General features: G+C 51.2%; 2 protein-coding genes across 3 annotated transcripts; both read right to left on the reverse strand.

Moving 5' to 3' along the window:
* Positions 1–458: 458 nt before the first annotated feature.
* LOC128788382 (endonuclease domain-containing 1 protein-like) lies at positions 459–11,062 on the reverse strand. The gene is made up of 4 exons (XM_053943381.1): positions 10,498–11,062; positions 6,484–6,535; positions 4,118–4,436; positions 459–2,089 (listed from the first exon to the last, which is right to left on the reverse strand). Exons 3-4 carry the CDS (start codon positions 4,400–4,402, stop codon positions 1,529–1,531), a joined length of 846 nt encoding a protein of 281 aa, XP_053799356.1. The 5' UTR covers positions 4,403–4,436; positions 6,484–6,535; positions 10,498–11,062; the 3' UTR covers positions 459–1,528.
* A 1,966-nt stretch (positions 11,063–13,028) lies between these two features.
* On the reverse strand, positions 13,029–24,280 carry LOC128788383 (endonuclease domain-containing 1 protein-like). 2 transcript variants are annotated; one of them, XM_053943382.1, is made up of 4 exons: positions 23,045–24,280; positions 19,031–19,082; positions 16,665–16,983; positions 13,029–14,659 (listed from the first exon to the last, which is right to left on the reverse strand). In XM_053943382.1, the coding sequence occupies exons 3-4, from the start codon at positions 16,947–16,949 to the stop codon at positions 14,099–14,101; spliced, it is 846 nt and encodes a 281-aa protein (XP_053799357.1). In that variant the 5' UTR covers positions 16,950–16,983; positions 19,031–19,082; positions 23,045–24,280; the 3' UTR covers positions 13,029–14,098. The 2 variants fall into 2 exon arrangements, 1 of the variants encoding a protein (XP_053799357.1); XR_008431054.1 differs by lacking the exons at positions 13,029–14,659; positions 16,665–16,983; positions 19,031–19,082 and adding an exon at positions 20,630–22,184.
* Between the last annotated feature and the right edge of the window lie 159 nt (positions 24,281–24,439).

The raw sequence follows: 24,439 nt of genomic DNA on the forward strand, positions 1-24,439 counted from the left end.
CAGCTGAGGCAGGCCTGGAGCCCTGCTGGCTGCAGTCACAGCGGGGACACCAGCACACCTGGAGACACCTGCTTGGGGCTGCCTCACTCTGCACCTCCACCAGAACCTGTGTTTTAGTGCAGCCCCCAAACAGGTCGATCCTGGCTGAGCAGTGAGACCCAGCAGGACAATGAACAACAGCTCCTGAGCTGAGAAGTCCAGTCCCAAGCTGGCACCTCTGAAAGTGACACAGCTTCTAGGAGCTGTTGGCATCCCGGCCCACTTTGTTCATGCCATTCACAGGAGAATAACTGGGGTCAGATGCTGACACTTGTGGGGGTGTTATGGCATCCGCTGATTGCATTTGCACACCCCATGTCCTGCAAGGATGCTCTGGGCACTGTGACTTTACTGGTGGTTGTAGAAATTTCAGTGGGAAGCAACTTGTGGTTTATAGAAGACGTGACCCTGCAATCCAGCACTGCAGCAAGGAACTTTTATTGCAAGCTCTTGCAAACTACATGATGTGGCACACCTTGATCTTTGACAACCATTGAATACATTTGCCCAAATCAATTTCCCGTAAATCTGCAGAAAAGCTTCAGAAGCAGAGCAGAGGATGAAGGTGTCCAAGGAGTGCACCACAGGAATTTAGCTTTGGCTGCTCAAAGCTTTCTCTGTGTCTGAGGCCGAAGCCTGCCTGTCTGATACAACAGCTGCTGCTCTCAAGGTGCAGTTTCCAAAGCAAGCAACCAAAAGCATGTCCCAGGATCACAGAATCACTGAATTGTTGTCTTTTGGAGGGACTTGTCAGGATCTTCTAGTGCAGACCCCAGGCTCCAGCAGGATCAGCAAGAGCAGGTTGTGCATCACCATGTATTGTTGGGGTTTGGGTATCTGCAGACATGGAGATCTCCAGAAAAGATCTCTGGGCAGCGTGAGGCGCCCTGGTCCCACAGCCTTGCTAAGGAGGTGAGGGACAAGTCAGCTGCACACTCTCGGGGACAGCTGAGGAGCAGAGGACCTGTTCCTGAGAGCTCTCTCCTGAGAGGGGCAGCAAAGCAAAGCAGCTGGAGGCTCTGCCCACAGCTTTGTGCCTTTGAGCAGAGGAGGAGGTGCCCTGAGGGACAGAGCTGGAAACACACCAGAGAAGGAAGCAGCACAGACGCTGCAGAGGACATTTGTCCCTTACCTAAAGGACCTCGATGAGGGCTGGAGAGGGTCTTTGGACAAGGGTATGGAGTGACAGGAGAAGTGGGAATGGTTTCACACTGATGGAGGGCAGGGCTAGATGGGATATTATAACCAAGTAAATTACCCTGAGCAGGCTGTGGTATGAGTAAAAGTTACCCAGAGCTGTTTTGACTGCTCCATCTCTGGAAGCGTTCAAGGCCAGGCTGGGGAGGGCTTGGAACATCCTGGTGTAGCGGGAGGTGTCCTTTACCATGGCAGGCAGGTCGGAATGAGGTGATTCCTAAGGTCGTATCAAGAGCAACTCATTCTGTGATTCTGTGATTCTAGGACATGTGGAAATGCCACCAAGCCTCTTCTAATGAGGATGTGAGCTTTGTTCCCGGGGACAGGCATTGTTGAACAGAGTAACCATTTTCCCGTAGAGATTGGTCAACCTCTTCTCCAGCTCCCCCAGGCTGAGGACCTCCACCTCATTCTTGTCGTTCTCAGCGATGGCCCCCCAAGCCTTCCAGGGCTGTGTGTCCCCCAGACAGCAGGCAGCTGACCAGATGTGGCTGGGTCTGTTAACCCTGCCTTCGGAGACGTAGGTGTTCCCAGGCACAGCACCCGTGACAACGTAGGTGCTTGTACAGTCCATGGTATATTGGACCATTGTGTCAACCTCATAGGCATTCCACATGCCCTTGTTGAGACTGCTGTCCTGGGGCACTATGTTGGTGAGGGTGAAGGTAGCCATCTTGCTATCAGTACTAACATGATGGCCACTGGGGCTCAAATGGCCACGGTCCAAATCCTTCAGGTCTTCGTAATCGTAAAGGACAGCCTGGCTCTCTTTGATTTGGTCTAAAGTGAATTTTTGTTGCTCTATGAGGACCGACTCTCTTTCCATCTCTTTAAGGCTATTTTTATCTATGAGCTGGAGAGGAAAAGAGAAAGAAGTGTTAGAATGGGGAATGGGAGTAATGCAGAAGATTTCCCTGGAGCAGAAGTCTCTGATGGTCAAGATCCCATTTTTTACCATCTCAGTGTAGGAAAATGTAGGAATCTGAGAGAAATCATACACATGCCCCTCCTGCATGAATGCAAGAGCTTTAAAGAGCAAGCAGCTCAGAATATGACTGCTCTCAGATTGACTTGTGACCTTTGTGATCCAACCTGCAGCCTGTGCTGGGAGCATGGATGGATGCATGAGACAAGGAACATTTCCCACTCCTAGGATTGAAAGGAAACTTTGCTGAGACACCTTCCCTGCCAAAACTGCTTCCCTTTCCTCCTGTCTCCACAGCCCAAATCTGCCCAGGGCTCTCCCTGGATCCCCTCACTCCCTGCTGGGATTCTGTGATTCTGTGATTCTGTGATTCTGTGATTCTGTGATTCTGTGATTTTATGTGTGGTTGCTACAGGTGTAGCCCAGTCCTGGAACACCAGAGTTTACCTCCTCTGACCCCATACTCAGGCAGTTGTGTCAGGAAATCAGTCCTGGAGCTGAGGTTTCCCTGGGAGGGCTACAGTTCGTTCAAGGATGAAGAGTTTTGCTCACTAAGCAAAAAGATCTCAATGTGAATGGAATCTGTTACAGCAGTGCTGAGAATGTGTCTCAGAGCTGATCTGGGCCAGGGAGCATTTTCTGCAGCATCACAGAAAAGAAGTTACAAATGATCAGGCTCTGAGTGGGGCCTGAAACTTCAAAAGAGTCCTGAAGAACAGAAATATTCCAAAAAGGCCTCTGGAGAAAGTTAACAAAATCAAAGCCTTTTTGGGTGGCCTGGGTCCAAGATCCAGGAGGAAAATGCCAGATTGGATAGGGCTTGGAGCATGCTGGTCTAATGGCAAGTGGCCTGGCCCACTTGCAGGGGAGCTGGGCTGAGATGGTCTTTAAGGTTCCTTCCAACACAAAGCATTCCATGATTCTCTAAAAAGACAGAATGGGGAGGCTGCAGTGGTGCAAGACTAGATGAGTTGCTTGAGTTCCTGTGTGTAATAAGATGCTTCTGTTTTTCATAACTTCAACATCATTTTATAATCTTCAGGGAAACATACCTAGCCTTCATGTGGAGTAGGGCATGGGGCTTCCTTCTCAGGCACCTTCCCCCAAATGCTGTCCTGCTGCTCTGTCCTCACCAAGGACAGGAATTGCCTCTTTTTCTCTTCTGCAATTGGCGTGGCCTGTTCTACTGAAGTTTGCCTGAAGGACATTTGTGAGGGCTCTAGAGCTTGTGCAGTTCTGTCTGACTGCTGGATCCTTCTGGAGCAAGCCTGAGCCAAAGGTGCTCGGGGTCACTGCCATGGATGGAGATCTCACCCTTGTAAATGGACCAACACTGATGCTCCTCACTTTCCACTGCCTGAAATGTCTCTCCAGAAATCCCTCCACAGTTAACCTGACCCTCTCATCTCCAGTGCCTTTTCCCCCAGGGCTTTGTCCCTGGGCCATCTCACCCCCTTCTGAGTTTCTCCTCACTTCTCTAACACCACTCACAAAGCCTGTTTGACTCTTGTCTGGGAGCAGATAAACTCTGCCAGGGGTGCAGAACAGCTCAGGGCAAAGTGGGGATCAGATCCCAGCAGGACTGTTGGTCCCTCACGTTTAGCCTCTCCTGGATGCCTTTTCCCATCACTTGGCCAGCCAGCACAGCAGGGCACAGGGAGGGGAAGCATTTGACTTTGTCATGAAAGCAAAGAAATCTGATTTGCTGTTCCTGTCAGGTGAAGGCAGAGAGCTGGGCACCTTTGGGATATGATTCATCTCATCCTCCTGCTGATGTCTCAGATGCATCAGAGGAGCCATGTGGTGCAGGGGTTTGAAGTTCAGTGAGGACATTCCCATCCTGTGTGGCCATTTGCATGTGTGTAGTGGGGTGTTAGGAAATAGAAGTGATAATTTAAATGCTGCAGCTCATCTCTGAGTGGCTGAAGGGTGATGTGCTGTAAGAGAGACACTCACCTGGGGCTCAACAAACCACCACGAGTGAGGTTTCTTGGCATCTCCAGGCTTGTATTTGTAGGCTGAGTACACTGGAATTCTCCTGTCTCTGTCATACAGGGTGGCATAGTGATATGAGTTCATGTAGCGCTGACAGATCCAGGCTGGGTTCTTTGGATTCAGGACATCATTTGGGGTGGTCCCAGCATAGAAGAACTGAGGACAGCTTGTGAAGGATGTCACCACCTCGCCGTGTCCCAGCCAGAGGCAGCTGGCCAACACCTGCAGCAGCAGCAGCCCCAGCATCGTGGGAGGATTTCAGAGAAGGGCTCTTGCTCCCCTGGAAGGCAAATGCAGAGGGACACTCAGCTGGAGAGAGCTGGTCATGGCCTGGAGCCTTTTTGTGCAGGGGGACAGAGCTGGCAGAGGAGGGGATTCAGAGAGACCAGGAAAGGAGTAATTTCTGTCCTCCTGGATATGGAAAAATCAGGAAGGAAATAAGGGTAAAACCTAAAACAGGGATAAGGAGCCCAGAGGAGGCAGCAGTGGGAGAGCTCAGCCTGTAGGAGGAAAGAGTCAAACCCACCAGGACTGCAATCAGGTCTTACAACAAAGTGATCTAGCAACTGAGGCAGAGCCTGGGACAAGGTCACATTTCCCACCTCCCTCCTGCTCTCAGCACCTTCCCACAGCAGACACCTGCAGCTGGGCACGCACTCTGCTCAGCCCCCTGCAATGCTGAGCTGGGCTTTAATCTCCTGGGGCGTTGGGCAGGCAAAGAACAGCAATGCTGCACTTCCTACATGTCTCTGGCCCCATGCAGGTTCACACAGACACTCAGCTCTTCCAGTCAGACCCAATACTGAGCCCCAGATGATCCACCTGGGTCCTGCCTCTCACGTGGCCTTGGCAATGGGTGTCCTGCTGCTCACCTTGCATTTCCACATTATCCAACCCCAGACTCTGAACTTGCAGACACATGGAGAGAGCAAATGAAGGGACCAAGCAGATGGTAGCAGCAAGCACAGGGGTAACACCTCTATCTTATCAGCACAATGGCTGCTGCAATGCAAGCACTGAGGGGCAGCTCTTCCCCTGGTTGCTTGGGATTCCTGCTGATGCCCATCTTCAGCTTTGCTGATTGATTTGCCTGTACAGTCAAAGGCACCGTAGCAGGAATTTCTTGGACAGCCACCTGTCCTATTTTGTCTTTCTTAGTGCTGATGTGATTTTCAGCAGTCAGTAAGGTCATTCCCTATAGAGAAACTGATGAACAGTTCCCTGGGACGCGGGCAAGCAAGCAAGGGGCTTTGTCTCCTTTCAGAGGCAGCAGAGGTTTGGGAGAGCAGGGATGCTTCCATTTGCACTAGCAGACACTCATTGGAGTGATTTAATATCATCAGCATTTGGAATAAAGCAGCTGGGACAGGCAGTTCAAAGGGTTCCTGGGAGAGAAAGCTGCCACAGCCTGTAAAGCACAAAGCCCACCTTGGGCTGGGAAGGGTCTGAGCTGAGGACTGCTGAAGGCTTGACAAGTCCCCTTGCACATTTGCTCTTTTCTTCTTCTTTTCTTCTTCTATTCCCTGACCCTCATCTCTCCATTTCAATTGGATTCAGGATGTTGATCTGCACACAGCCTGCTCTGACCCAAGATATGTGCTCCTATTTCTCATCCCTGGATCAGGAATGTGGTGACCAATGAGCTGGAAACTGAGAACTGGAACTACAAGTCGGGATTTTTTACAGGGCTCTGCAGAGCATGCCCATAGCTGCCCCAAATCAAGCAGAGAAGTGTGTGAAAAGTCCCTCTGCATGACCCCTCCTTGAAATTAAAATAGATCTCACTAACACAATATCTAACTTAACAGATACATAGAAAACAACCTACTGTGAGAAGGAGCGGCACAGGATTCTGCTCACAGCCCCAAAGTGACAGAGGAGTCTCAAATGCCTCAGCTCCAGTCTCAGACTGCCTGGGTTTATCTGCTCTCCAAGGAGAGCCAGTTGTTTGATTTCCTAAGCAGGATTTTGACTAAATTATCCCAGGAGTTCAGACAGCAACACTGTTTGTCCAGAGGTTTTTTTTGAAGGTGAGGGTTGGAGTTTTAGCACTCCATAATCTTCCCCTTGCTTATTGTTCAACAGTTTGATGTTACTTTTCAGTTGAGCTGGCTTGAGTTTATTTCCCAAATCATTCCTTCTGTCCTTGCCCTCCTGACTGACAGAAAATACTAATGTCCTGCAAAATTCAGTGCATGCATATGCTCTGATTGCTCCTTGGAGCGCAGCAGCTGCAGCACAGGCTTTGCCGATATATATATTTATTCTGAAACTCAGGAAAGATTATGAATATTGGAGTCAATGGTGAGGAAGGAGCAAGAGCTTACCTTGAAGCAGAGTCTCAGAACAGGCAGCTGTACTGTTCCTTCTGTCTTCTCCCTGGAGAAAGAACTGTTTGAATCCTCAGGAGTTGCACTGCAATATATACCCAGTCATAAATTTGCCCCTTCGTATAAACAGGAAATTCCACCGAATTGAGAAGTTTTCTATTTTCACACAGGGGGTATGTTCACACCCATCGTGAAATGTTTTGACAGTTGTTTTTCATGGTTTCCTCAGAATTTCTCCCAACATTGCTGACTTGCAGCATGGTATGTCAGGATCAGCCAACAGGGTCTGGTCACTTCCTTGGTCAATTCATCAATTCCCCCAGCTGCAGCTGCTGCTGCTCCAGCACCTACACGTGTTCCTGTTCCCAACAGAACATCTCTGGTGACATTGGATGGACTGGCCTGTCTCTGAGTACACTCAGATATTCACAGTCTGCTCTTCTGCAGCCTCCCAGAACATCATTCCGATGGTCAGGCTACAAATATTCTCTTGCCTGATTGCCATGGCTTTGTATCAGCTTCATTCCAGCAGCCTGGGAAGCAGAAGGCTCTGGGGATACCTCAGAGCACCTGCCAGTACTTTTGGGGTCTACAGGAGAGCTGGAGAGAGACTTTGCACAAGGGCATGGAGCTGATGGCTGTGCTGGGTTCAGAGTGAATTGTTTTGACAGTGGCAGGTATGGGGCTGTGTTGTGGAGTTCTGCTGAACACAGAGTTGATAACACAGGGATGTTTCTGTTATTGCTGGGCAGAGGTTTGACAGAGTCAAGGCCTTTTCTGCTTTTTGTGCTGCCAGGCTGGCAAGGAGGCTGGGGGTGCTTGGGAGGTTGGGAGGAGACACAGCCAGGACAGGTGAGCCCAACTGAGCAGAGGGATATGCCAGGCCATGTGACATCATGCTGATGATTTAAAGGGAGGGGAAGGAGGAGGAAGGAGGGGGCATTTGGAGTGCTGGGTTTTGTCTTCCCAGGTAACTGTAAGGTGGGATGGGGCCTGCTCTCCTGGAGGTGCCTGAGCACCTTTCAGTCCATGGGAAATGGTGAAAGAATTCCTTGATGTGCTGTGCTTGTGTGCACAGCTTTTTCTTTCCCTGGTAAACTGTCTTCATCTTCACCCTTGAGTTTTCCAGCTTTGACCCTTCCAGTTCTCTGCCTGATCGCAGTGGTCAGGGAGGGAGGGAGCGGCTGCTTGGGGCGTGGCTGCTGGCTGTGGTTAAACCAGGCCATTAGGACAAGGTGAAATGGCTTGAAATGAAAGGAGTGTGGGTTTAGATTGGATATGAGGAAGATATTTGTTACTGTGGGGGTGGTGAAACCCCAGCACAGGCTGCCCAGACAAGCTGAGACTGCTCCATCCCTGGAAGTGACCATGGCCAGGTTATCCCTTGGAGCAAGCTGGGATAGTGGAAGGTGTCCCTGTCCATGGGAGGGTATGGAAGTAGCTGGTCATTGAGGTCCATTCCAAACCAATTGTTTTGTCATTCAATGATCATTCATTCACTCAAAACTAAACTGGACCCATTTTCTTCCATTTCCAAAATTCCAGGACTAATAGAATGGTGAGTTGGTTGTTACAACGAGAAATATCCAGAAGAAATGTGTTAGAGCAAAGTTCATTCAAACAAACTGGTTGAGTCCTGTGGTTTCTTTTGTCTCGGTTAACTTGGATTGATACCTTAAACAAAGTGGGGATTAGCCAGAATGAGGGAGGGGGCCAAGAAGGAGCAGATCTGGTGGAGGAGGGACTAATTCCTCCTTTCTGATGGGGCCCAACTGACAAAACAAAGCAGGGCCCAACAGTGGTCACATCATCATCAGAATGGGCCATAAACCATCAAAGACCCCTAAAGCATCCTCCAGCTCCAAAGTGATGCATGACACAGTGTGAAACCCCTCCCAGGAAAAGTGGGGCAATCCCACATAATCCTGAATGCACAGAACCCGTTGAAGTCTTTGTTGCACAGACCCCCACCCCCAAAGGTGCAAGAGTGAGGACACCAAAGTCTGAAGCCTCCTTGCTGGATCCATGAGGATATCTTGTTTGAGCTGTTGGCACCCCGGCCCACTTTGTTCATGCCATTCACAGGAGAATAACTGGGGTCAGATGCTGACACTTGTGGGGGTGTTATGGCATCCTCTGATTGCATTTGCACACCCCATGTCCTGCAAGGATGCTCTGGGCACTGTGACTTTACTGGTGGTTGTAGAAATTTCAGTGATCACAGAATCACTGAATTGTTGTGTTTTGGAGGGGCTTGTCAGGATCTTCTAGTGCAGACCCCAGGCTCCAGCAGGATCAGCTAGAGCAGGTTGTCCAGAATGTTCTCTGCAGCATCTACAGGTGTGGCACAGCAGCTGGGCAGCAGCATTCCTGAACAAACACCTCCTCACCTGACCCTCGGAGGTTCTTGCCTGATGTTCCTGTGCCAAAGTGCTGTTGCCCATCAGCAAGAGACCTTTTGCCCAGGTCCAGGAAGTGAGAAGCACAATGCAGGGAGTGTAACACAAACCCACCCAGATATACAACAGATAAGCAGTTCCTCAGAAATCAGAGGTGTAACCTTACAATGTGACCTTATAAAAGGTGCCAAACAGGAAAGTTTCTTTCTTGGATGGACCAAAGGATCTTTACCCAGCTGCTCCCTCAAGCAGAGACCAAAAGATGTCACTGTCTTCATTCTCCGGTTTCCTTCTTTTTTGGGACAGCATATGGCAACATGTTCAGTCCCCAGAAAGTGAAGCCTTGATGTTTCTGGAGAAGGACTAAGCAAGCTGCATGATCCAAACACACTTTGCAGTGAAGTGGCTGGAGGTCGCAGTGTCTCCTCACAGCTGCCAGCAAAAATAATTTTTCCTTAGTGGCTAAAATCCCTGTGACACACTGGAGCTCAGAGCTCTCCCCAAAGATGGACAGACACAGAGCAACCTGCAAAATTACCCTCCCGTGTCAGTGCAGCTGCATCTTCCCAGGGAACACAGGTGCTTCCCAGCCCACCGTGGGCATGGACCAGCTCTGGGCTCAGCAAAGGGCTCCATTCCTATTCCCCATTCACAGCAGGCTCAGCAGAAAACGGGGCAATCCCAGATGAAAGGTGCCTGGCAGCATGCTTGTGGAGCTGGGGCAGCCCTCTGCTCAGCTCCAAGCTGGGCTCCTGTGAGAAGCACAGAATTATTGATGTTGGAAATGGCCTTTGGGATCATGGAGTCCAACCCCTGATCAAATACCACCGGGTCAAGTGGACCATGGCACTGAGTGCAACATCCAGTCTCCAGGGACTGGGATTCCACCACATCCTCAGGCAGTCCATTCCAACGTTGAATCACCCTTTGTGTGAAAAAATTCCATCTGATGTCCCCCCAGAATGTCCCCTGGTGCAGGTTGAGGCCTTGTCCTCTCATGGTCTCGCTAGGAGAAAACCCTGCCTAGGAGAAAACGCTGTCCCCCACGTGGCTGCACCCCCTTTTCAGGGAGCTGTAGAGCAAAATAACCTCTCAGAGCCCCCTCTTCGGGGCTAAAGAAGCCCAGCTGCCTCAGCTGCTCCTCACAGGCCGTACCCTGCAGGGCCTTCACCAGCTTCATGGCCTTTCTCTGCACTGCCTGCACTGGTGGCCTCGGCCCGTGGATCCGGCCTGTCCAGATCCCTCTGCAGAGCCTTCCTGCCCTCCAGCAGGCTGAGTCTCCCACCAAACTTGGTATCATCCGTGATCTTGCTGTGAGTTTGCTGGATCCCCTCATCCAGATCATCAGTAAAGATATTAAACGGGTCTAGGCCCGACACTGGTCCCTGGGGACGCCGCTTGTGGCCGGGCACCAGCTGGATGTGGCACTGTTCCCCAAGGCTCTCTGGGCCTGGACATCCAGACAGCTCCTGACCCAGCCAAGAGAGCATCTCTCCAAGCCATGGGCTGACAGCTTTTCCAGCAGAATGCTGTGGGAGATGGTGCCAAAGGCTTTGTTGAGGTCCAGGTAGACACTTCCACAGCCTCCCCCCTCATCCACTGGGCCAGTCACCTGGTCATCAAAGGAGATCAGGTTTGCCAGGCAGGACCTGCCTTTCCTAAAGCCCTGCTGGCTGGGACTGATGCCTTGCTTATCCTGTATGTGCCGTGTGACCACACTCAGGACAATCTGCTCCATAACCCTTCTGGGAAGCAAGGACAGGTGGACATGCCTGTAGTTCCCCAGATGCTCCTTCCAGCCCTTCCTGGGGATGGTGTCACAATGGCCAAACTCCAGGCATGTGGGACCTCCCCAGTGACCCAGCACTGATAGAACTGCTGGAACGCAACAGTCCTCAGGCATGAAATAAGGCAGAGTCCAAGCTGATCCTTTTCTCTGTTGGGTTTCCCATGTGTTTCACAAGCTTGCTGTGGATGGCAGGGCACTTCTGATTACTGCCAGGGGTGAAGGTCCTGGGAAGAGCCTGAGAAGCTGATAGAGCTGGCACTGATGGGCTTGGGCTGTTGGTTTTGCGCAGCCCGGTTCTTGGTATGGGGGGGCCACAGAGGTGGCTTCTGTGAGAAGCTGCTAGAAGCTTCCACCATGCCTGGCAGATCCAGTCCTGATGGCTGTGAAGATGGACCTGATGCTGGCCACAGCCTGGTCAATTAGAGAGGTTGGTAACACCTCTGCAAGAACATATTAAAGAAGAAAAATCAAAACAAAGCAGGGTGTGGTTTTAAGTCCAGCCAGAGAAGAGGAGGAGGTGAGAACATGTGAGGGAGAGAACATGGAGACACCAGGGTGAGTGGAGAAGGAGGGGGAGGAGGTGCTCCAGGCACAAGAGCTGAGATTCCTCTGTAGGCCGTGGTGAGACAATGATGAAGGAGCTGTTCCCCTGCAGGCCATGGGGATCCACGGGGGCTGCAGAGATCCACCCACAGCCCATGGGGATCCACGAGGGCTGCAGAGATCCACCCACAGCCCATGGGGATCCACAGAGAATGCACAGATCCACCCACAGCCCATTTCAGAGGTGCCCACACTGGACTGGGTGGATGTCTGGAGGAGGCTGTGATCCAATGGCAGCCACGGTTAAGAGAGTGGTCCCCTGCTCCCAGGATGGAGCGGCCTGTCCTTGGAGGACTGCACCCTGTGGAAGAATGGCCCATGCCAGGGCAGTTTTGGGAGGACTGTGTGCCTGTGGGAGGGACTCAGGTTGCAGCAGTTTTGGTTGGACTGCTGCTTGTGAGAGTGGAGCCACACTGGAGAAGTTCAAGGAGAACTGTCTCCCATGGGAGGGACTCCTCTCCCTGAGCATTGGAAGAAAACCTTGGGTGATGAACTGACCAAACCCCCCCCCCACTCTGTCTCCCTGTGCTGTTGGTTGGAAGGAGGGAAGAGTTGAGGAAAGAAAAGGTGTTTTGAAGGGCTATTTCATTTTTCATTATCCTCCTCTGATTGTGTTTGTAATAAACTCACTTTCTGTCACTAAGTTGGACATGTTTTGCCCTTGGAGCGTTTTCTCCCAGTCCTTCTGTCAACTCATGAACCTTTTATTAATTTTTTTTCTCTCCTCTGTCCAGCTGTGGCAGGGGAGGCTGAGTGAGCAGCTTTTGTGGGTGCCTGCTGTTTGCCCAGTGCCAAACCAGGGCAGCTGGTCAATCAGGCAGTGGTTCCAGAGCCTGGAAATGGAGGGCAGTGGGCATGGCATGAGTCATGGTGAGGATGAGTGTGGTCCCAAGCCCCAGCCAGTGTGCAGAGGTGGGGGAGCATGTCAGAGGGAGCCCCCTGAGGTCCAGCAGAGGTGTCTGCAGAGGAGCAGACAGCCTGAAATCACTCGGATGCTTTCATCCCATCAGGGGCTGTGTCAGCATTTGATCCCAGCAGAAAAAATCCATCCAGGCAGAGGACCTGGGATTGCAGGAGCTGTCCAGCAAAGGGGGTGAGAGTGATGTGCTCACTTTGTTCTCCTAAAAGCCAAATCCTCTCCTAGGTATCTGTGCAGCCCAGCTGGCACAAGGCAGGGCTCTTGCTGCTGTGCCCAGTGGGTGTTGCCCAGGATCCTGCAGCACATCAGCCAGCCCCAGTGGGGCTCTCCAAAGCTCAGGGCAGCTGCAGTGGCCCAGGGGGCATCTCTTTCTGCAGCTGAGGCAGGCCTGGAGCCCTGCTGGCTGCAGTCACAGCGGGGACACCAGCACACCTGGAGACACCTGCTTGGGGCTGCCTCACTCTGCACCTCCACCAGAACCTGTGTTTTAGTGCAGCCCCCAAACAGGTCGATCCTGGCTGAGCAGTGAGACCCAGCAGGACAATGAACAACAGCTCCTGAGCTGAGAAGTCCAGTCCCAAGCTGGCACCTCTGAAAGTGACACAGCTTCTAGGAGCTGTTGGCACCCCGGCCCACTTTGTTCATGCCATTCACAGGAGAATAACTGGGGTCAGATGCTGACACTTGTGGGGGTGTTATGGCATCCTCTGATTGCATTTGCACACCCCATGTCCTGCAAGGATGCTCTGGGCACTGTGACTTTACTGGTGGTTGTAGAAATTTCAGTGGGAAGCAACTTGTGGTTTATAGAAGACGTGACCCTGCAATCCAGCACTGCAGCAAGGAACTTTTATTGCAAGCTCTTGCAAACTACATGATGTGGCACACCTTGATCTTTGACAACCATTGAATACATTTGCCCAAATCAATTTCCCGTAAATCTGCAGAAAAGCTTCAGAAGCAGAGCAGAGGATGAAGGTGTCCAAGGAGTGCACCACAGGAATTTAGCTTTGGCTGCTCAAAGCTTTCTCTGTGTCTGAGGCCGAAGCCTGCCTGTCTGATACAACAGCTGCTGCTCTCAAGGTGCAGTTTCCAAAGCAAGCAACCAAAAGCATGTCCCAGGATCACAGAATCACTGAATTGTTGTCTTTTGGAGGGACTTGTCAGGATCTTCTAGTGCAGACCCCAGGCTCCAGCAGGATCAGCAAGAGCAGGTTGTCCATCACCATGTATTGTTGGGGTTTGGGTATCTGCAGACATGGAGATCTCCAGAAAAGATCTCTGGGCAGCGTGAGGTGCCCTGGTCCCACAGCCTTGCTAAGGAGGTGAGGGACAAGTCAGCTGCACACTCTCGGGGACAGCTGAGGAGCAGAGGACCCGTTCCTGAGAGCTCTCTCCTGAGAGGGGCAGCAAAGCAAAGCAGCTGGAGGCTCTGCCCACAGCTTTGTGCCTTTGAGCAGAGGAGGAGGTGCCCTGAGGGACAGAGCTGGAAACACACCAGAGAAGGAAGCAGCACAGACGCTGCAGAGGACATTTGTCCCTTACCTAAAGGACCTCGATGAGGGCTGGAGAGGGTCTTTGGACAAGGGTATGGAGTGACAGGAGAAGTGGGAATGGTTTCACACTGATGGAGGGCAGGGCTAGATGGGATATTATAACCAAGTAAATTACCCTGAGCAGGCTGTGGTATGAGTAAAAGTTACCCAGAGCTGTTTTGACTGCTCCATCTCTGGAAGCGTTCAAGGCCAGGCTGGGGAGGGCTTGGAACATCCTGGTGTAGCGGGAGGTGTCCTTTACCATGGCAGGCAGGTCGGAATGAGGTGATTCCTAAGGTCTCATCAAGAGCAACTCATTCTGTGATTCTGTGATTCTAGGACATGTGGAAATGCCACCAAGCCTCTTCTAATAAGGATGTGAGCTTTGTTCCCGGGGACAGGCATTGTTGAACAGAGTAACCATTCCCCCGTAGAGATTGGTCAACCTCTTCTCCAGCTCCCCCAGGCTGAGGACCTCCACCTCATTCTTGTCGTTCTCAGCGATGGCCCCCCAAGCATCTTTGGGCCCTGTGTCCCCCAGACAGCAGGCAGCTGACCAGATGTGGCTGGGTCTGTTAACCCTGCCTTCGGAGACGTAGGTGTTCCCAGGCACAGCACCCGTGACAACGTAGGTGCTTGTACAGCCCTTGGTCGTTTGGTTCATTATTTTAAATTCGTAGATGTTCCACTGGCCATTGTTGAGACTGCTGTCCTGGGGCACTATGTTGGTGAGGGTGAAGGTAGCTGTCTTGCTTTCTCTACTATCCTGATGGCCACTGGGGCTCAAATGGCCACGGTCCAAATCCTTCAGGTCTTTGTAGTCATCAAGGACAGCCTGGCTCTCTTTGATTTGGTCCAAAGTGAATTTATGTTGCTCTATGAGGACCGACTCTCTTTCCATCTCTTTAAGGCTATTTTTATCTATGAGCTGGAGAGGGAAAGAGAAAGAAGTGTTAGAATGGGGAATGGGAATAACGCAGAAGATTTCCCTGGAGCAGAAGTCTCTGATGGTCAAGATCCCATTTTTTGCCATCTCTGTGTAGGAAAATGTTAGAATCTGAGAGAAATCATACACATGCCCCTCCTGCATGAATGCAAGAGCTTTAAAGAGCAAGCAGCTCAGAATATGACTGCTCTCAGATTGACTTGTGACCTTTGTGAACCAACCTGCAGCCTGTGCTGGGAGCATGGATGGATGCATGAGACAAGGAACATTTCCCACTCCTAGGATTGAAAGGAGACTTTGCTGAGACACCTTCCCTACCAAAACTGCTTCCCTTTCCTCCTGTCTCCACAGCCCAAATCTGCCCAGGGCTCTCCCTGGATCCCCTCACTCCCCGCTGGGATTCTGTGATTCTGTGATTCTGTGATTTTATGTGTGGTTGCTACAGGTGTAGCCCAGTCCTGGAACACCAGAGTTTACCTCCTCTGACCCCATACTCAGGCAGTTGTGTCAGGAAATCAGTCCTGGAGCTGAGGTTTCCCTGGGAGGGCTACAGTTCGTTCAAGGATGAAGAGTTTTGCTCACTAAGCAAAAAGATCTCAATGTGAATGGAATCTGTTACAGCAGTGCTGAGAATGTGTCTCAGAGCTGATCTGGGCCAGGGAGCATTTTCTGCAGCATCACAGCAAAGAAGTTACAAATGATCAGGCTCTGAGAGGGGCCTGAAACTTCAAAAGAGTCCTGAAGAACAGAAATATTCCAAAAAGGCCTCTGGAGAAAGTTAACAAAATCAAAGCCTTTTTGGGTGGCCTGGGTCCAAGATCCAGGAGGAAAATGCCAGATTGGATAGGGCTTGGAGCATGCTGGTCTAATGGCAAGTGGCCTGGCCCACTTGCAGGGGAGCTGGGCTGAGATGGTCTTTAAGGTTCCTTCCAACACAAAGCATTCCATGATTCTCTAAAAAGAGAGAATGGGGAGGCTGCAGTGGTGCAAGACTAGATGAGTTGCTTGAGTTCCTATGTGTAATAAGATGCTTCTGTTTTTTATAACTTCAACATCATTTTATAATCTTCTGGGAAACATACTTAGCCTTCCTGTGGAGTAGGGCATGGGGCTTCCTTCTCAGGCACCTTCCCCCAAATGCTGTCCTGCTGCTCTGTCCTCACCAAGGACAGGAATTGCCTCTTTTTCTCTTCTGCAATTGGCGTGGCCTGTTCTACTGAAGTTTGCCTGAAGGACATTTGTGAGGGCTCTAGAGCTTGTGCAGTTCTGTCTGACTGCTGGATCCTTCTGGAGCAAGCCTGAGCCAAAGGTGCTCGGGGTCACTGCCCATGGATGGAGATCTCACCCTTGTGAATGGACCAACACTGATGCTCCTCACTTTCCACTGCCTGAAATGTCTCTCCAGAAATCCCTCCACAGTTAACCTGACCCTCTCATCTCCAGTGCCTTTTCCCCCAGGGCTTTGTCCCTGGGCCATCTCACCCCCTTCTGAGTTTCTCCTCACTTCTCTAACACCACTCACAAAGCCTGTTTGACTCTTGTCTGGGAGCAGATAAACTCTGCCAGGGGTGCAGAACAGCTCAGGGCAAAGTGGGGATCAGATCCCAGCAGGACTGTTGGTCCCTCACGTTTAGCCTCTCCTGGATGCCTTTTCCCATCACTTGGTCAGCCAGCACAGCAGGGCACAGGGAGGGGAAGCATTTGACTTTGTCATGAAAGCAAAGAAATCTGATTTGCTGTTCCTGTCAGGTGAAGGCAGAGAGCTGGGCACCTTTGGGATATGATTCATCTCATCCTCCTGCTGATGTCTCCGATGCATCAGAGGAGCCATGTGGTGCAGGGGTTTGAAGTTGAGTGAGGACATTCCCATCCTGTGTGGCCATTTGCATGTGTGTAGTGGGGTGTTAGGAAATAGAAGTGATAATTTAAATGATGCAGCTCACCTCTGAGTGGCTGAAGGGTGATGTCCTGTAAGAGAGACACTCACCTGGGGCTCAACAAACCACCACGAGTGAGGTTTCTTGGCATCTCCAGGCTTGTATTTGTAGGCTGAGTACACTGGAATTCTCCTGTCTCTGTCATACAGGGTGGCATAGTGATATGAGTTCATGTAGCGCTGACAGATCCAGGCTGGGTTCCTTGGATTCAGGACATCATTTGGGGTGGTCCCAGCATAGAAGAACTGAGGACAGCTTGTGAAGGATGTCACCACCTCACCGTGTCCCAGCCAGAGGCAGCTGGCCAACACCTGCAGCAGCAGCAGCCCCAGCATCGTGGGAGGGTTTCAGAGAAGGGCTCTTGCTCCCCTGGAAGGCAAATGCAGAGGGACACTCAGCTGGAGAGAGCTGGTCATGGCCTGGAGCCTTTTTGTGCAGGAGGACAGGGCTGGCAGAGGAGGGGATTCAGAGAGACCAGGAAAGGAGTAATTTCTGTCCTCCTGGATATGGAAAAGTCAGGGAGGAAATAAGGGTAAAACCTAAAACAGTCTTTAGGAGCCCAGAGGAGGCAGCAGTGGGAGAGCTCAGCCTGTAGGAGGAAAGAGTCAAACCCACCAGGACTGCAATCAGGTCTTACAACAAAGTGATCTAGCAACTGAGGCACAGCCTGGGACAAGGTCACATTTCCCACCTCCCTCCTGCTCTCAGCACCTTCCCACAGCAGACACCTGCAGCTGGGCACGCACTCTGCTCAGCCCCCTGCAATGCTGAGCTGGGCTTTAATCTCCTGGGGCGTTGGGCAGGCAAAGAACAGCAATGCTGCACTTCCTACATGTCTCTGGCCCCATGCAGGTTCACACAGACACTCAGCTCTTCCAGTCAGACCCAATACTGAGCCCCAGATGATCCACCTGGGTCCTGCCTCTCACGTGGCCTTGGCAATGGGTGTCCTGCTGCTCACCTTGCATTTCCACATTATCCAACCCCAGACTCTGAACTTGCAGACACATGGAGAGAGCAAATGAAGGGACCAAGCAGATGGTAGCAGCAGGCACAGGGGTAACACCTCTATCTTATCAGCACAATGGCTGCTGCAATGCAAGCACTGAGGGGCAGCTCTTCCCCTGGTTGCTTGGGATTCCTGCTGATGCCCATCTTCAGCTTTGCTGATTGATTTGCCTGTACGGTCAAAGGCACCGTAGCAGGAATTTCTTGGACAGCCACCTGTCCTATTTTGTCTTTCTTAGTGCTGATGTGATTTTCAGCAGTCAGTAAGGTCATTCCCTATAGAGAAACTGATGAACAGTTCCCTGGGACGCGGGCAAGCAAGCAAGGGGCTTTGTCTCCTTTCAGAGGCAGCAGAGGTTTGGGAGAGCAGGGATGCTTCCATTTGCACTAGCAGACACTCATTGGAGTGATTTAATATCATCAGCATTTGGAATAAAGCAGCTGGGACAGGCAGTTCAAAGGGTTCCTGGGAGAGAAAGCTGCCACAGCCTGTAAAGCACAAAGCCCACCTTGGGCTGGGAAGGGTCTGAGCTGAGGACTGCTGAAGGCTTGACAAGTCCCCTTGCACATTTGCTCTTTTCTTCTTCTTTTCTTCTTCTATTCCCTGACCCTCATCTCTCCATTTCAATGGGATTCAGGATGTTGATCTGCACACAGCCTGCTCTGACCCAAGATATGTGCTCCTATTTCTCATCCCTGGATCAGGAATGTGGTGACCAATGAGCTGGAAACTAAGAACTGGAACTACAAGTCGGGATTTTTTACAGGGCTCTGCAGAGCATGCCCATAGCTGCCCCAAATCAAGCAGAGAAGTGTGTGAAAAGTCCTTCTGCATGACCCCTCCTTGAAATTAAAATAGATCTCACTAACACAATATCTAACTTAACAGATACATAGAAAACAACCTACTGTGAGAAGGAGCGGCACAGGATTCTGCTCACAGCCCCAAAGTGACAGAGGAGTCTCAAATGCCTCAGCTCCAGTCTCAGACTGCCTGGGTTTATCTGCTCTCCTGGGAGAGACAGTTCTTAGATTTCCCAATCAGGATTTTGACTAAATTATCCCAGGAGTTCAGACAGCAACACTGTTTGTCCAGAGGTTTTTTTTGAAGGTCATGGTTGGAGTTTTAGCACTCCATAATCTTCCCCTTGCTTATTGTTCAACAGTTTGATGTTACTTTGCAGGTGAGCTAGCTTGAGTTTATTTCCCAAATCATTCCTTCTGTCCTTGCCCTCCTGACTGACAGAAAATACTAATGTCCTGCAAAATTCAGTGCATGCATATGCTCTGATTGCTCCTTGGAGCGCAGCAGCTGCAGCACAGGCTTTGCCGATATATATATTTATTCTGAAACTCAGGAAAGATTATGAATATTGGAGTCAATGGTGAGGAAGGAGCAAGAGCTTACCTTGAAGCAGAGTCTCAGAACAGGCAGCTGTACTGTTCCTTCTGTCTTCTCCCTGGAGAAAGAACTGTTTGAATCCTCAGGAGTTGCACTGCAATATATACCCAGTCATAAATTTGCCCCTTCGTATAAACAGGAAATTCCACCGAATTGAGAAGTTTTCTATTTTCACACAGGGGGTATGTTCACACCCATCGTGAAATGTTTTGACAGTTGTTTTTCATGGTTTCCTCAGAATTTCTCCCAACATTGCTGACTTGCAGCATGGTATGTCAGGATCAGCCAACAGGGTCTGGTCACTTCCTTGGTCAATTCATCAATTCCCCCAGCTGCAGCTGCTGCTGCTCCAGCACCGACACGTGTTCCTGTTCCCAACAGAACATCTCTGGTGACATTGGATGGACTGGCCTGTCTCTGAGTACACTCAGATATTCACAGTCTGCTCTTCTGCAGCCTCCCAGAACATCATTCCGATGGTCAGGCTACAAATATTCTCTTGCCTGATTGCCATGGCTTTGTATCAGCTTCATCCCAGCAGCCTGGGAAGCAGAAGGCTCTGGGGATACCTCAGAGCACCTGCCAGTACTTTTGGGGTCTACAGGAGAGCTGGAGAGAGACTTTGCACAAGGGCATGGAGCTGATGGCTGTGCTGGGTTCAGAGTGAATTGTTTTGACAGTGGCAGGTATGGGGCTGTGTTGTGGAGTTCTGCTGAACACAGAGTTGATAACACAGGGATGTTTCTGTTATTGCTGGGCAGAGGTTTGACAGAGTCAAGGCCTTTTCTGCTTTTTGTGCTGCCAGGCTGGCAAGGAGGCTGGGGGTGCTTGGGAGGTTGGGAGGAGACACAGCCAGGACAGGTGAGCCCAACTGAGCAGAGGGATATGCCAGGCCATGTGACATCATGCTGATGATTTAAAGGGAGGGGAAGGAGGAGGAAGGAGGGGGCATTTGGAGTGCTGGGTTTTGTCTTCCCAGGTAACTGTAAGGTGGGATGGGGCCTGCTCTCCTGGAGGTGCCTGAGCACCTTTCAGTCCATGGGAAATGGTGAAAGAATTCCTTGATGTGCTGTGCTTGTGTGCACAGCTTTTTCTTTCCCTGGTAAACTGTCTTCATCTTCACCCTTGAGTTTTCCAGCTTTGACCCTTCCAGTTCTCTGCCTGATCGCAGTGGTCAGGGAGGGAGGGAGCGGCTGCTTGGGGCGTGGCTGCTGGCTGTGGTTAAACCAGGCCATTAGGACAAGGTGAAATGGCTTGAAATGAAAGGAGTGTGGGTTTAGATTGGATATGAGGAAGATATTTGTTACTGTGGGGGTGGTGAAACCCCAGCACAGGCTGCCCAGACAAGCTGAGACTGCTCCATCCCTGGAAGTGACCATGGCCAGGTTATCCCTTGGAGCAAGCTGGGATAGTGGAAGGTGTCCCTGTCCATGGGAGGGTATGGAAGTAGCTGGTCATTGAGGTCCATTCCAAACCAATTGTTTTGTCATTCAATGATCATTCATTCACTCAAAACTAAACTGGACCCATTTTCTTCCATTTCCAAAATTCCAGGACTAATAGAATGGTGAGTTGGTTGTTACAACGAGAAATATCCAGAAGAAATGTGTTAGAGCAAAGTTCATTCAAACAAACTGGTTGAGTCCTGTGGTTTCTTTTGTCTCGGTTAACTTGGATTGATACCTTAAACAAAGTGGGGATTAGCCAGAATGAGGGAGGGGGCCAAGAAGGAGCAGATCTGGTGGAGGAGGGACTAATTCCTCCTTTCTGATGGGGCCCAACTGACAAAACAAAGCAGGGCCCAACAGTGGTCACATCATCATCAGAATGGGCCATAAACCATCAAAGACCCCTAAAGCATCCTCCAACTCCAAAGTGATGCATGACACAGTGTGAAACCCCTCCCAGGAAAAGTGGGGCAATCCCACATAATCCTGAATGCACAGAACCCGTTGAAGTCTTTGTTGCACAGACCCCCACCCCCAAAGGTGCAAGAGTGAGGACACCAAAGTCTGAAGCCTCCTTGCTGGATCCATGAGGATATCTTGTTTGAGCTGTTGGCACCCCGGCCCACTTTGTTCATGCCATTCACAGGAGAATAACTGGGGTCAGATGCTGACACTTGTGGGGGTGTTATGGCATCCTCTGATTGCATTTGCACACCCCATGTCCTGCAAGGATGCTCTGGGCACTGTGACTTTACTGGTGGTTGTAGAAATTTCAGTGATCACAGAATCACTGAATTGTTGTGTTTTGGAGGGGCTTGTCAGGATCTTCTAGTGCAGACCCCAGGCTCCAGCAGGATCAGCTAGAGCAGGTTGTCCAGAATGTTCTCTGCAGCATCTACAGGTGTGGCACAGCAGCTGGGCAGCAGCATTCCTGAACAAACACCTCCTCACCTGACCCTCGGAGGTTCTTGCCTGATGTTCCTGTGCCAAAGTGCTGTTGCCCATCAGCAAGAGACCTTTTGCCCAGGTCCAGGAAGTGAGAAGCACAATGCAGGGAGTGTAACACAAACCCACCCAGATATACAACAGATAAGCAGTTCCTCAGAAATCAGAGGTGTAACCTTACAATGTGACCTTATAAAAGGTGCCAAACAGGAAAGTTTCTTTCTTGGATGGACCAAAGGATCTTTACCCAGCTGCTCCCTCAAGCAGAGACCAAAAGATGTCACTGTCTTCATTCTCCGGTTTCCTTCTTTTTTGGGACAGCATATGGCAACATGTTCAGTCCCCAGAAAGTGAACTCTTGATGTTTCTGGAGAAGGACTAAGCAAGCTGCATGATCCAAGCCCACTTTGCAGTGAAGTGGCTGGAGGTCGCAGTGTCTCCTCACAGCTGCCAGCAAAAATAATTTTTCCTTAGTGGCTAAAATCCCTGTGACACACTGGAGCTCAGAGCTCTCCCCAAAGATGGACAGACACAGAGCAACCTGCAAAATTACCCTCCCGTGTCAGTGCAGCTGCATCTTCCCAGGGAACACAGGTGCTTCCCAGCCCACCGTGGGCATGGACCAGCTCTGGGCTCAGCAAAGGGCTCCATTCCTATTCCCCATTCACAGCAGGCTCAGCAGAAAACGGGGCAATCCCAGATGAAAGGTGCCTGGCAGCATGCTTGTGGAGCTGGGGCAGCCCTCTGCTCAGCTCCAAGCTGGGCTCCTGTGAGAAGCACAGAATTATTGATGTTGGAAATGGCCTTTGGGATCATGGAGTCCAACCCCTGATCAAATACCACCGGGTCAAGTGGACCATGGCACTGAGTGCAACATCCAGTCTCCAGGGACTGGGATTCCACCACATCCTCAGGCAGTCCATTCCAACGTTGAATCACCCTTTGTGTGAAAAAATTCCATCTGATGTCCCCCCAGAATGTCCCCTGGTGCAGGTTGAGGCCTTGTCCTCTCATGGTCTCGCTAGGAGAAAACCCTGCCTAGGAGAAAACGCTGTCCCCCACGTGGCTGCACCCCCTTTTCAGGGAGCTGTAGAGCAAAATAACCTCTCAGAGCCCCCTCTTCGGGGCTAAAGAAGCCCAGCTGCCTCAGCTGCTCCTCACAGGCCGTACCCTGCAGGGCCTTCACCAGCTTCATGGCCTTTCTCTGCACTGCCTGCACTGGTGGCCTCGGCCTGTGGATCCAGCCTGTCCAGATCCCTCTGCAGAGCCTTCCTGCCCTCCAGCAGGCTGAGTCTCCCACCAAACTTGGTATCATCCGTGATCTTGCTGTGAGTTTGCTGGATCCCCTCATCCAGATCATCAGTAAAGATATTAAACGGGTCTAGGCCCGACACTGGTCCCTGGGGACGCCGCTTGTGGCCGGGCACCAGCTGGATGTGGCACTGTTCCCCAAGGCTCTCTGGGCCTGGACATCCAGACAGCTCCTGACCCAGCCAAGAGAGCATCTCTCCAAGCCATGGGCTGACAGCTTTTCCAGCAGAATGCTGTGGGAGATGGTGCCAAAGGCTTTGTTGAGGTCCAGGTAGACACTTCCACAGCCTCCCCCCTCATCCACTGGGCCAGTCACCTGGTCATCAAAGGAGATCAGGTTTGCCAGGCAGGACCTGCCTTTCCTAAAGCCCTGCTGGCTGGGACTGATGCCTTGCTTATCCTGTATGTGCCGTGTGACCACACTCAGGACAATCTGCTCCATAACCCTTCTGGGAAGCGAGGACAGGTGGACATGCCTGTAGTTCCCCAGATGCTCCTTCCAGCCCTTCCTGGGGATGGTGTCACAATGGCCAAACTCCAGGCATGTGGGACCTCCCCAGTGACCCAGCACTGATAGAACTGCTGGAACGCAACAGTCCTCAGGCATGAAATAAGGCAGAGTCCAAGCTGATCCTTTTCTCTGTTGGGTTTCCCATGTGTTTCACAAGCTTGCTGTGGATGGCAGGGCACTTCTGATTACTGCCAGGGGTGAAGGTCCTGGGAAGAGCCTGAGAAGCTGATAGAGCTGGCACTGATGGGCTTGGGCTGTTGGTTTTGCGCAGCCCGGTTCTTGGTATGGGGGGGCCACAGAGGTGGCTTCTGTGAGAAGCTGCTAGAAGCTTCCACCATGCCTGGCAGATCCAGTCCTGATGGCTGTGAAGATGGACGTGATGCTGGCCACAGCCTGGTCAATTAGAGAGGTTGGTAACACCTCTGCAAGAACATATTAAAGAAGAAAAATCAAAACAAAGCAGGGTGTGGTTTTAAGTCCAGCCAGAGAAGAGGAGGAGGTGAGAACATGTGAGGGAGAGAACATGGAGACACCAGGGTGAGTGGAGAAGGAGGGGGAGGAGGTGCTCCAGGCACAAGAGCTGAGATTCCTCTGTAGGCCGTGGTGAGACAATGATGAAGGAGCTGTTCCCCTGCAGGCCATGGGCATCCACGAGGGCTGCAGAGATCCACCCACAGCCCATGGGGATCCACAGAGAATGCACAGATCCACCCACAGCCCATTTCAGAGGTGCCCACACTGGACTGGGTGGATGTCTGGAGGAGGCTGTGATCCAATGGCAGCCACGGTTAAGAGAGTGGTCCCCTGCTCCCAGGATGGAGCAGCCTGTCCTTGGAGGACTGCACCCTGTGGAAGAATGGCCCATGCCAGGGCAGTTTTGGGAGGACTGTGTGCCTGTGGGAGGGACTCAGGTTGCAGCAGTTTTGGTTGGACTGCTGCTTGTGAGAGTGGAGCCACACTGGAGAAGTTCAAGGAGAACTGTCTCCCATGGGAGGGACTCCTCTCCCTGAGCATTGGAAGAAAACCTTGGGTGATGAACTGACCAAACCCCCCCCCCACTCTGTCTCCCTGTGCTGTTGGTTGGAAGGAGGGAAGAGCTGAGGAAAGAAAAGGTGTTTTGAAGGGCTATTTTATTTTTCATTATCCTCCTCTGATTGTGTTTGTAATAAACTCACTTTCTGTCACTAAGTTGGACATGTT

This window comes from Vidua chalybeata, chromosome 5 (genome assembly GCF_026979565.1).
Source record: "Vidua chalybeata isolate OUT-0048 chromosome 5, bVidCha1 merged haplotype, whole genome shotgun sequence".
NCBI lineage: Eukaryota > Metazoa > Chordata > Aves > Passeriformes > Viduidae > Vidua > Vidua chalybeata.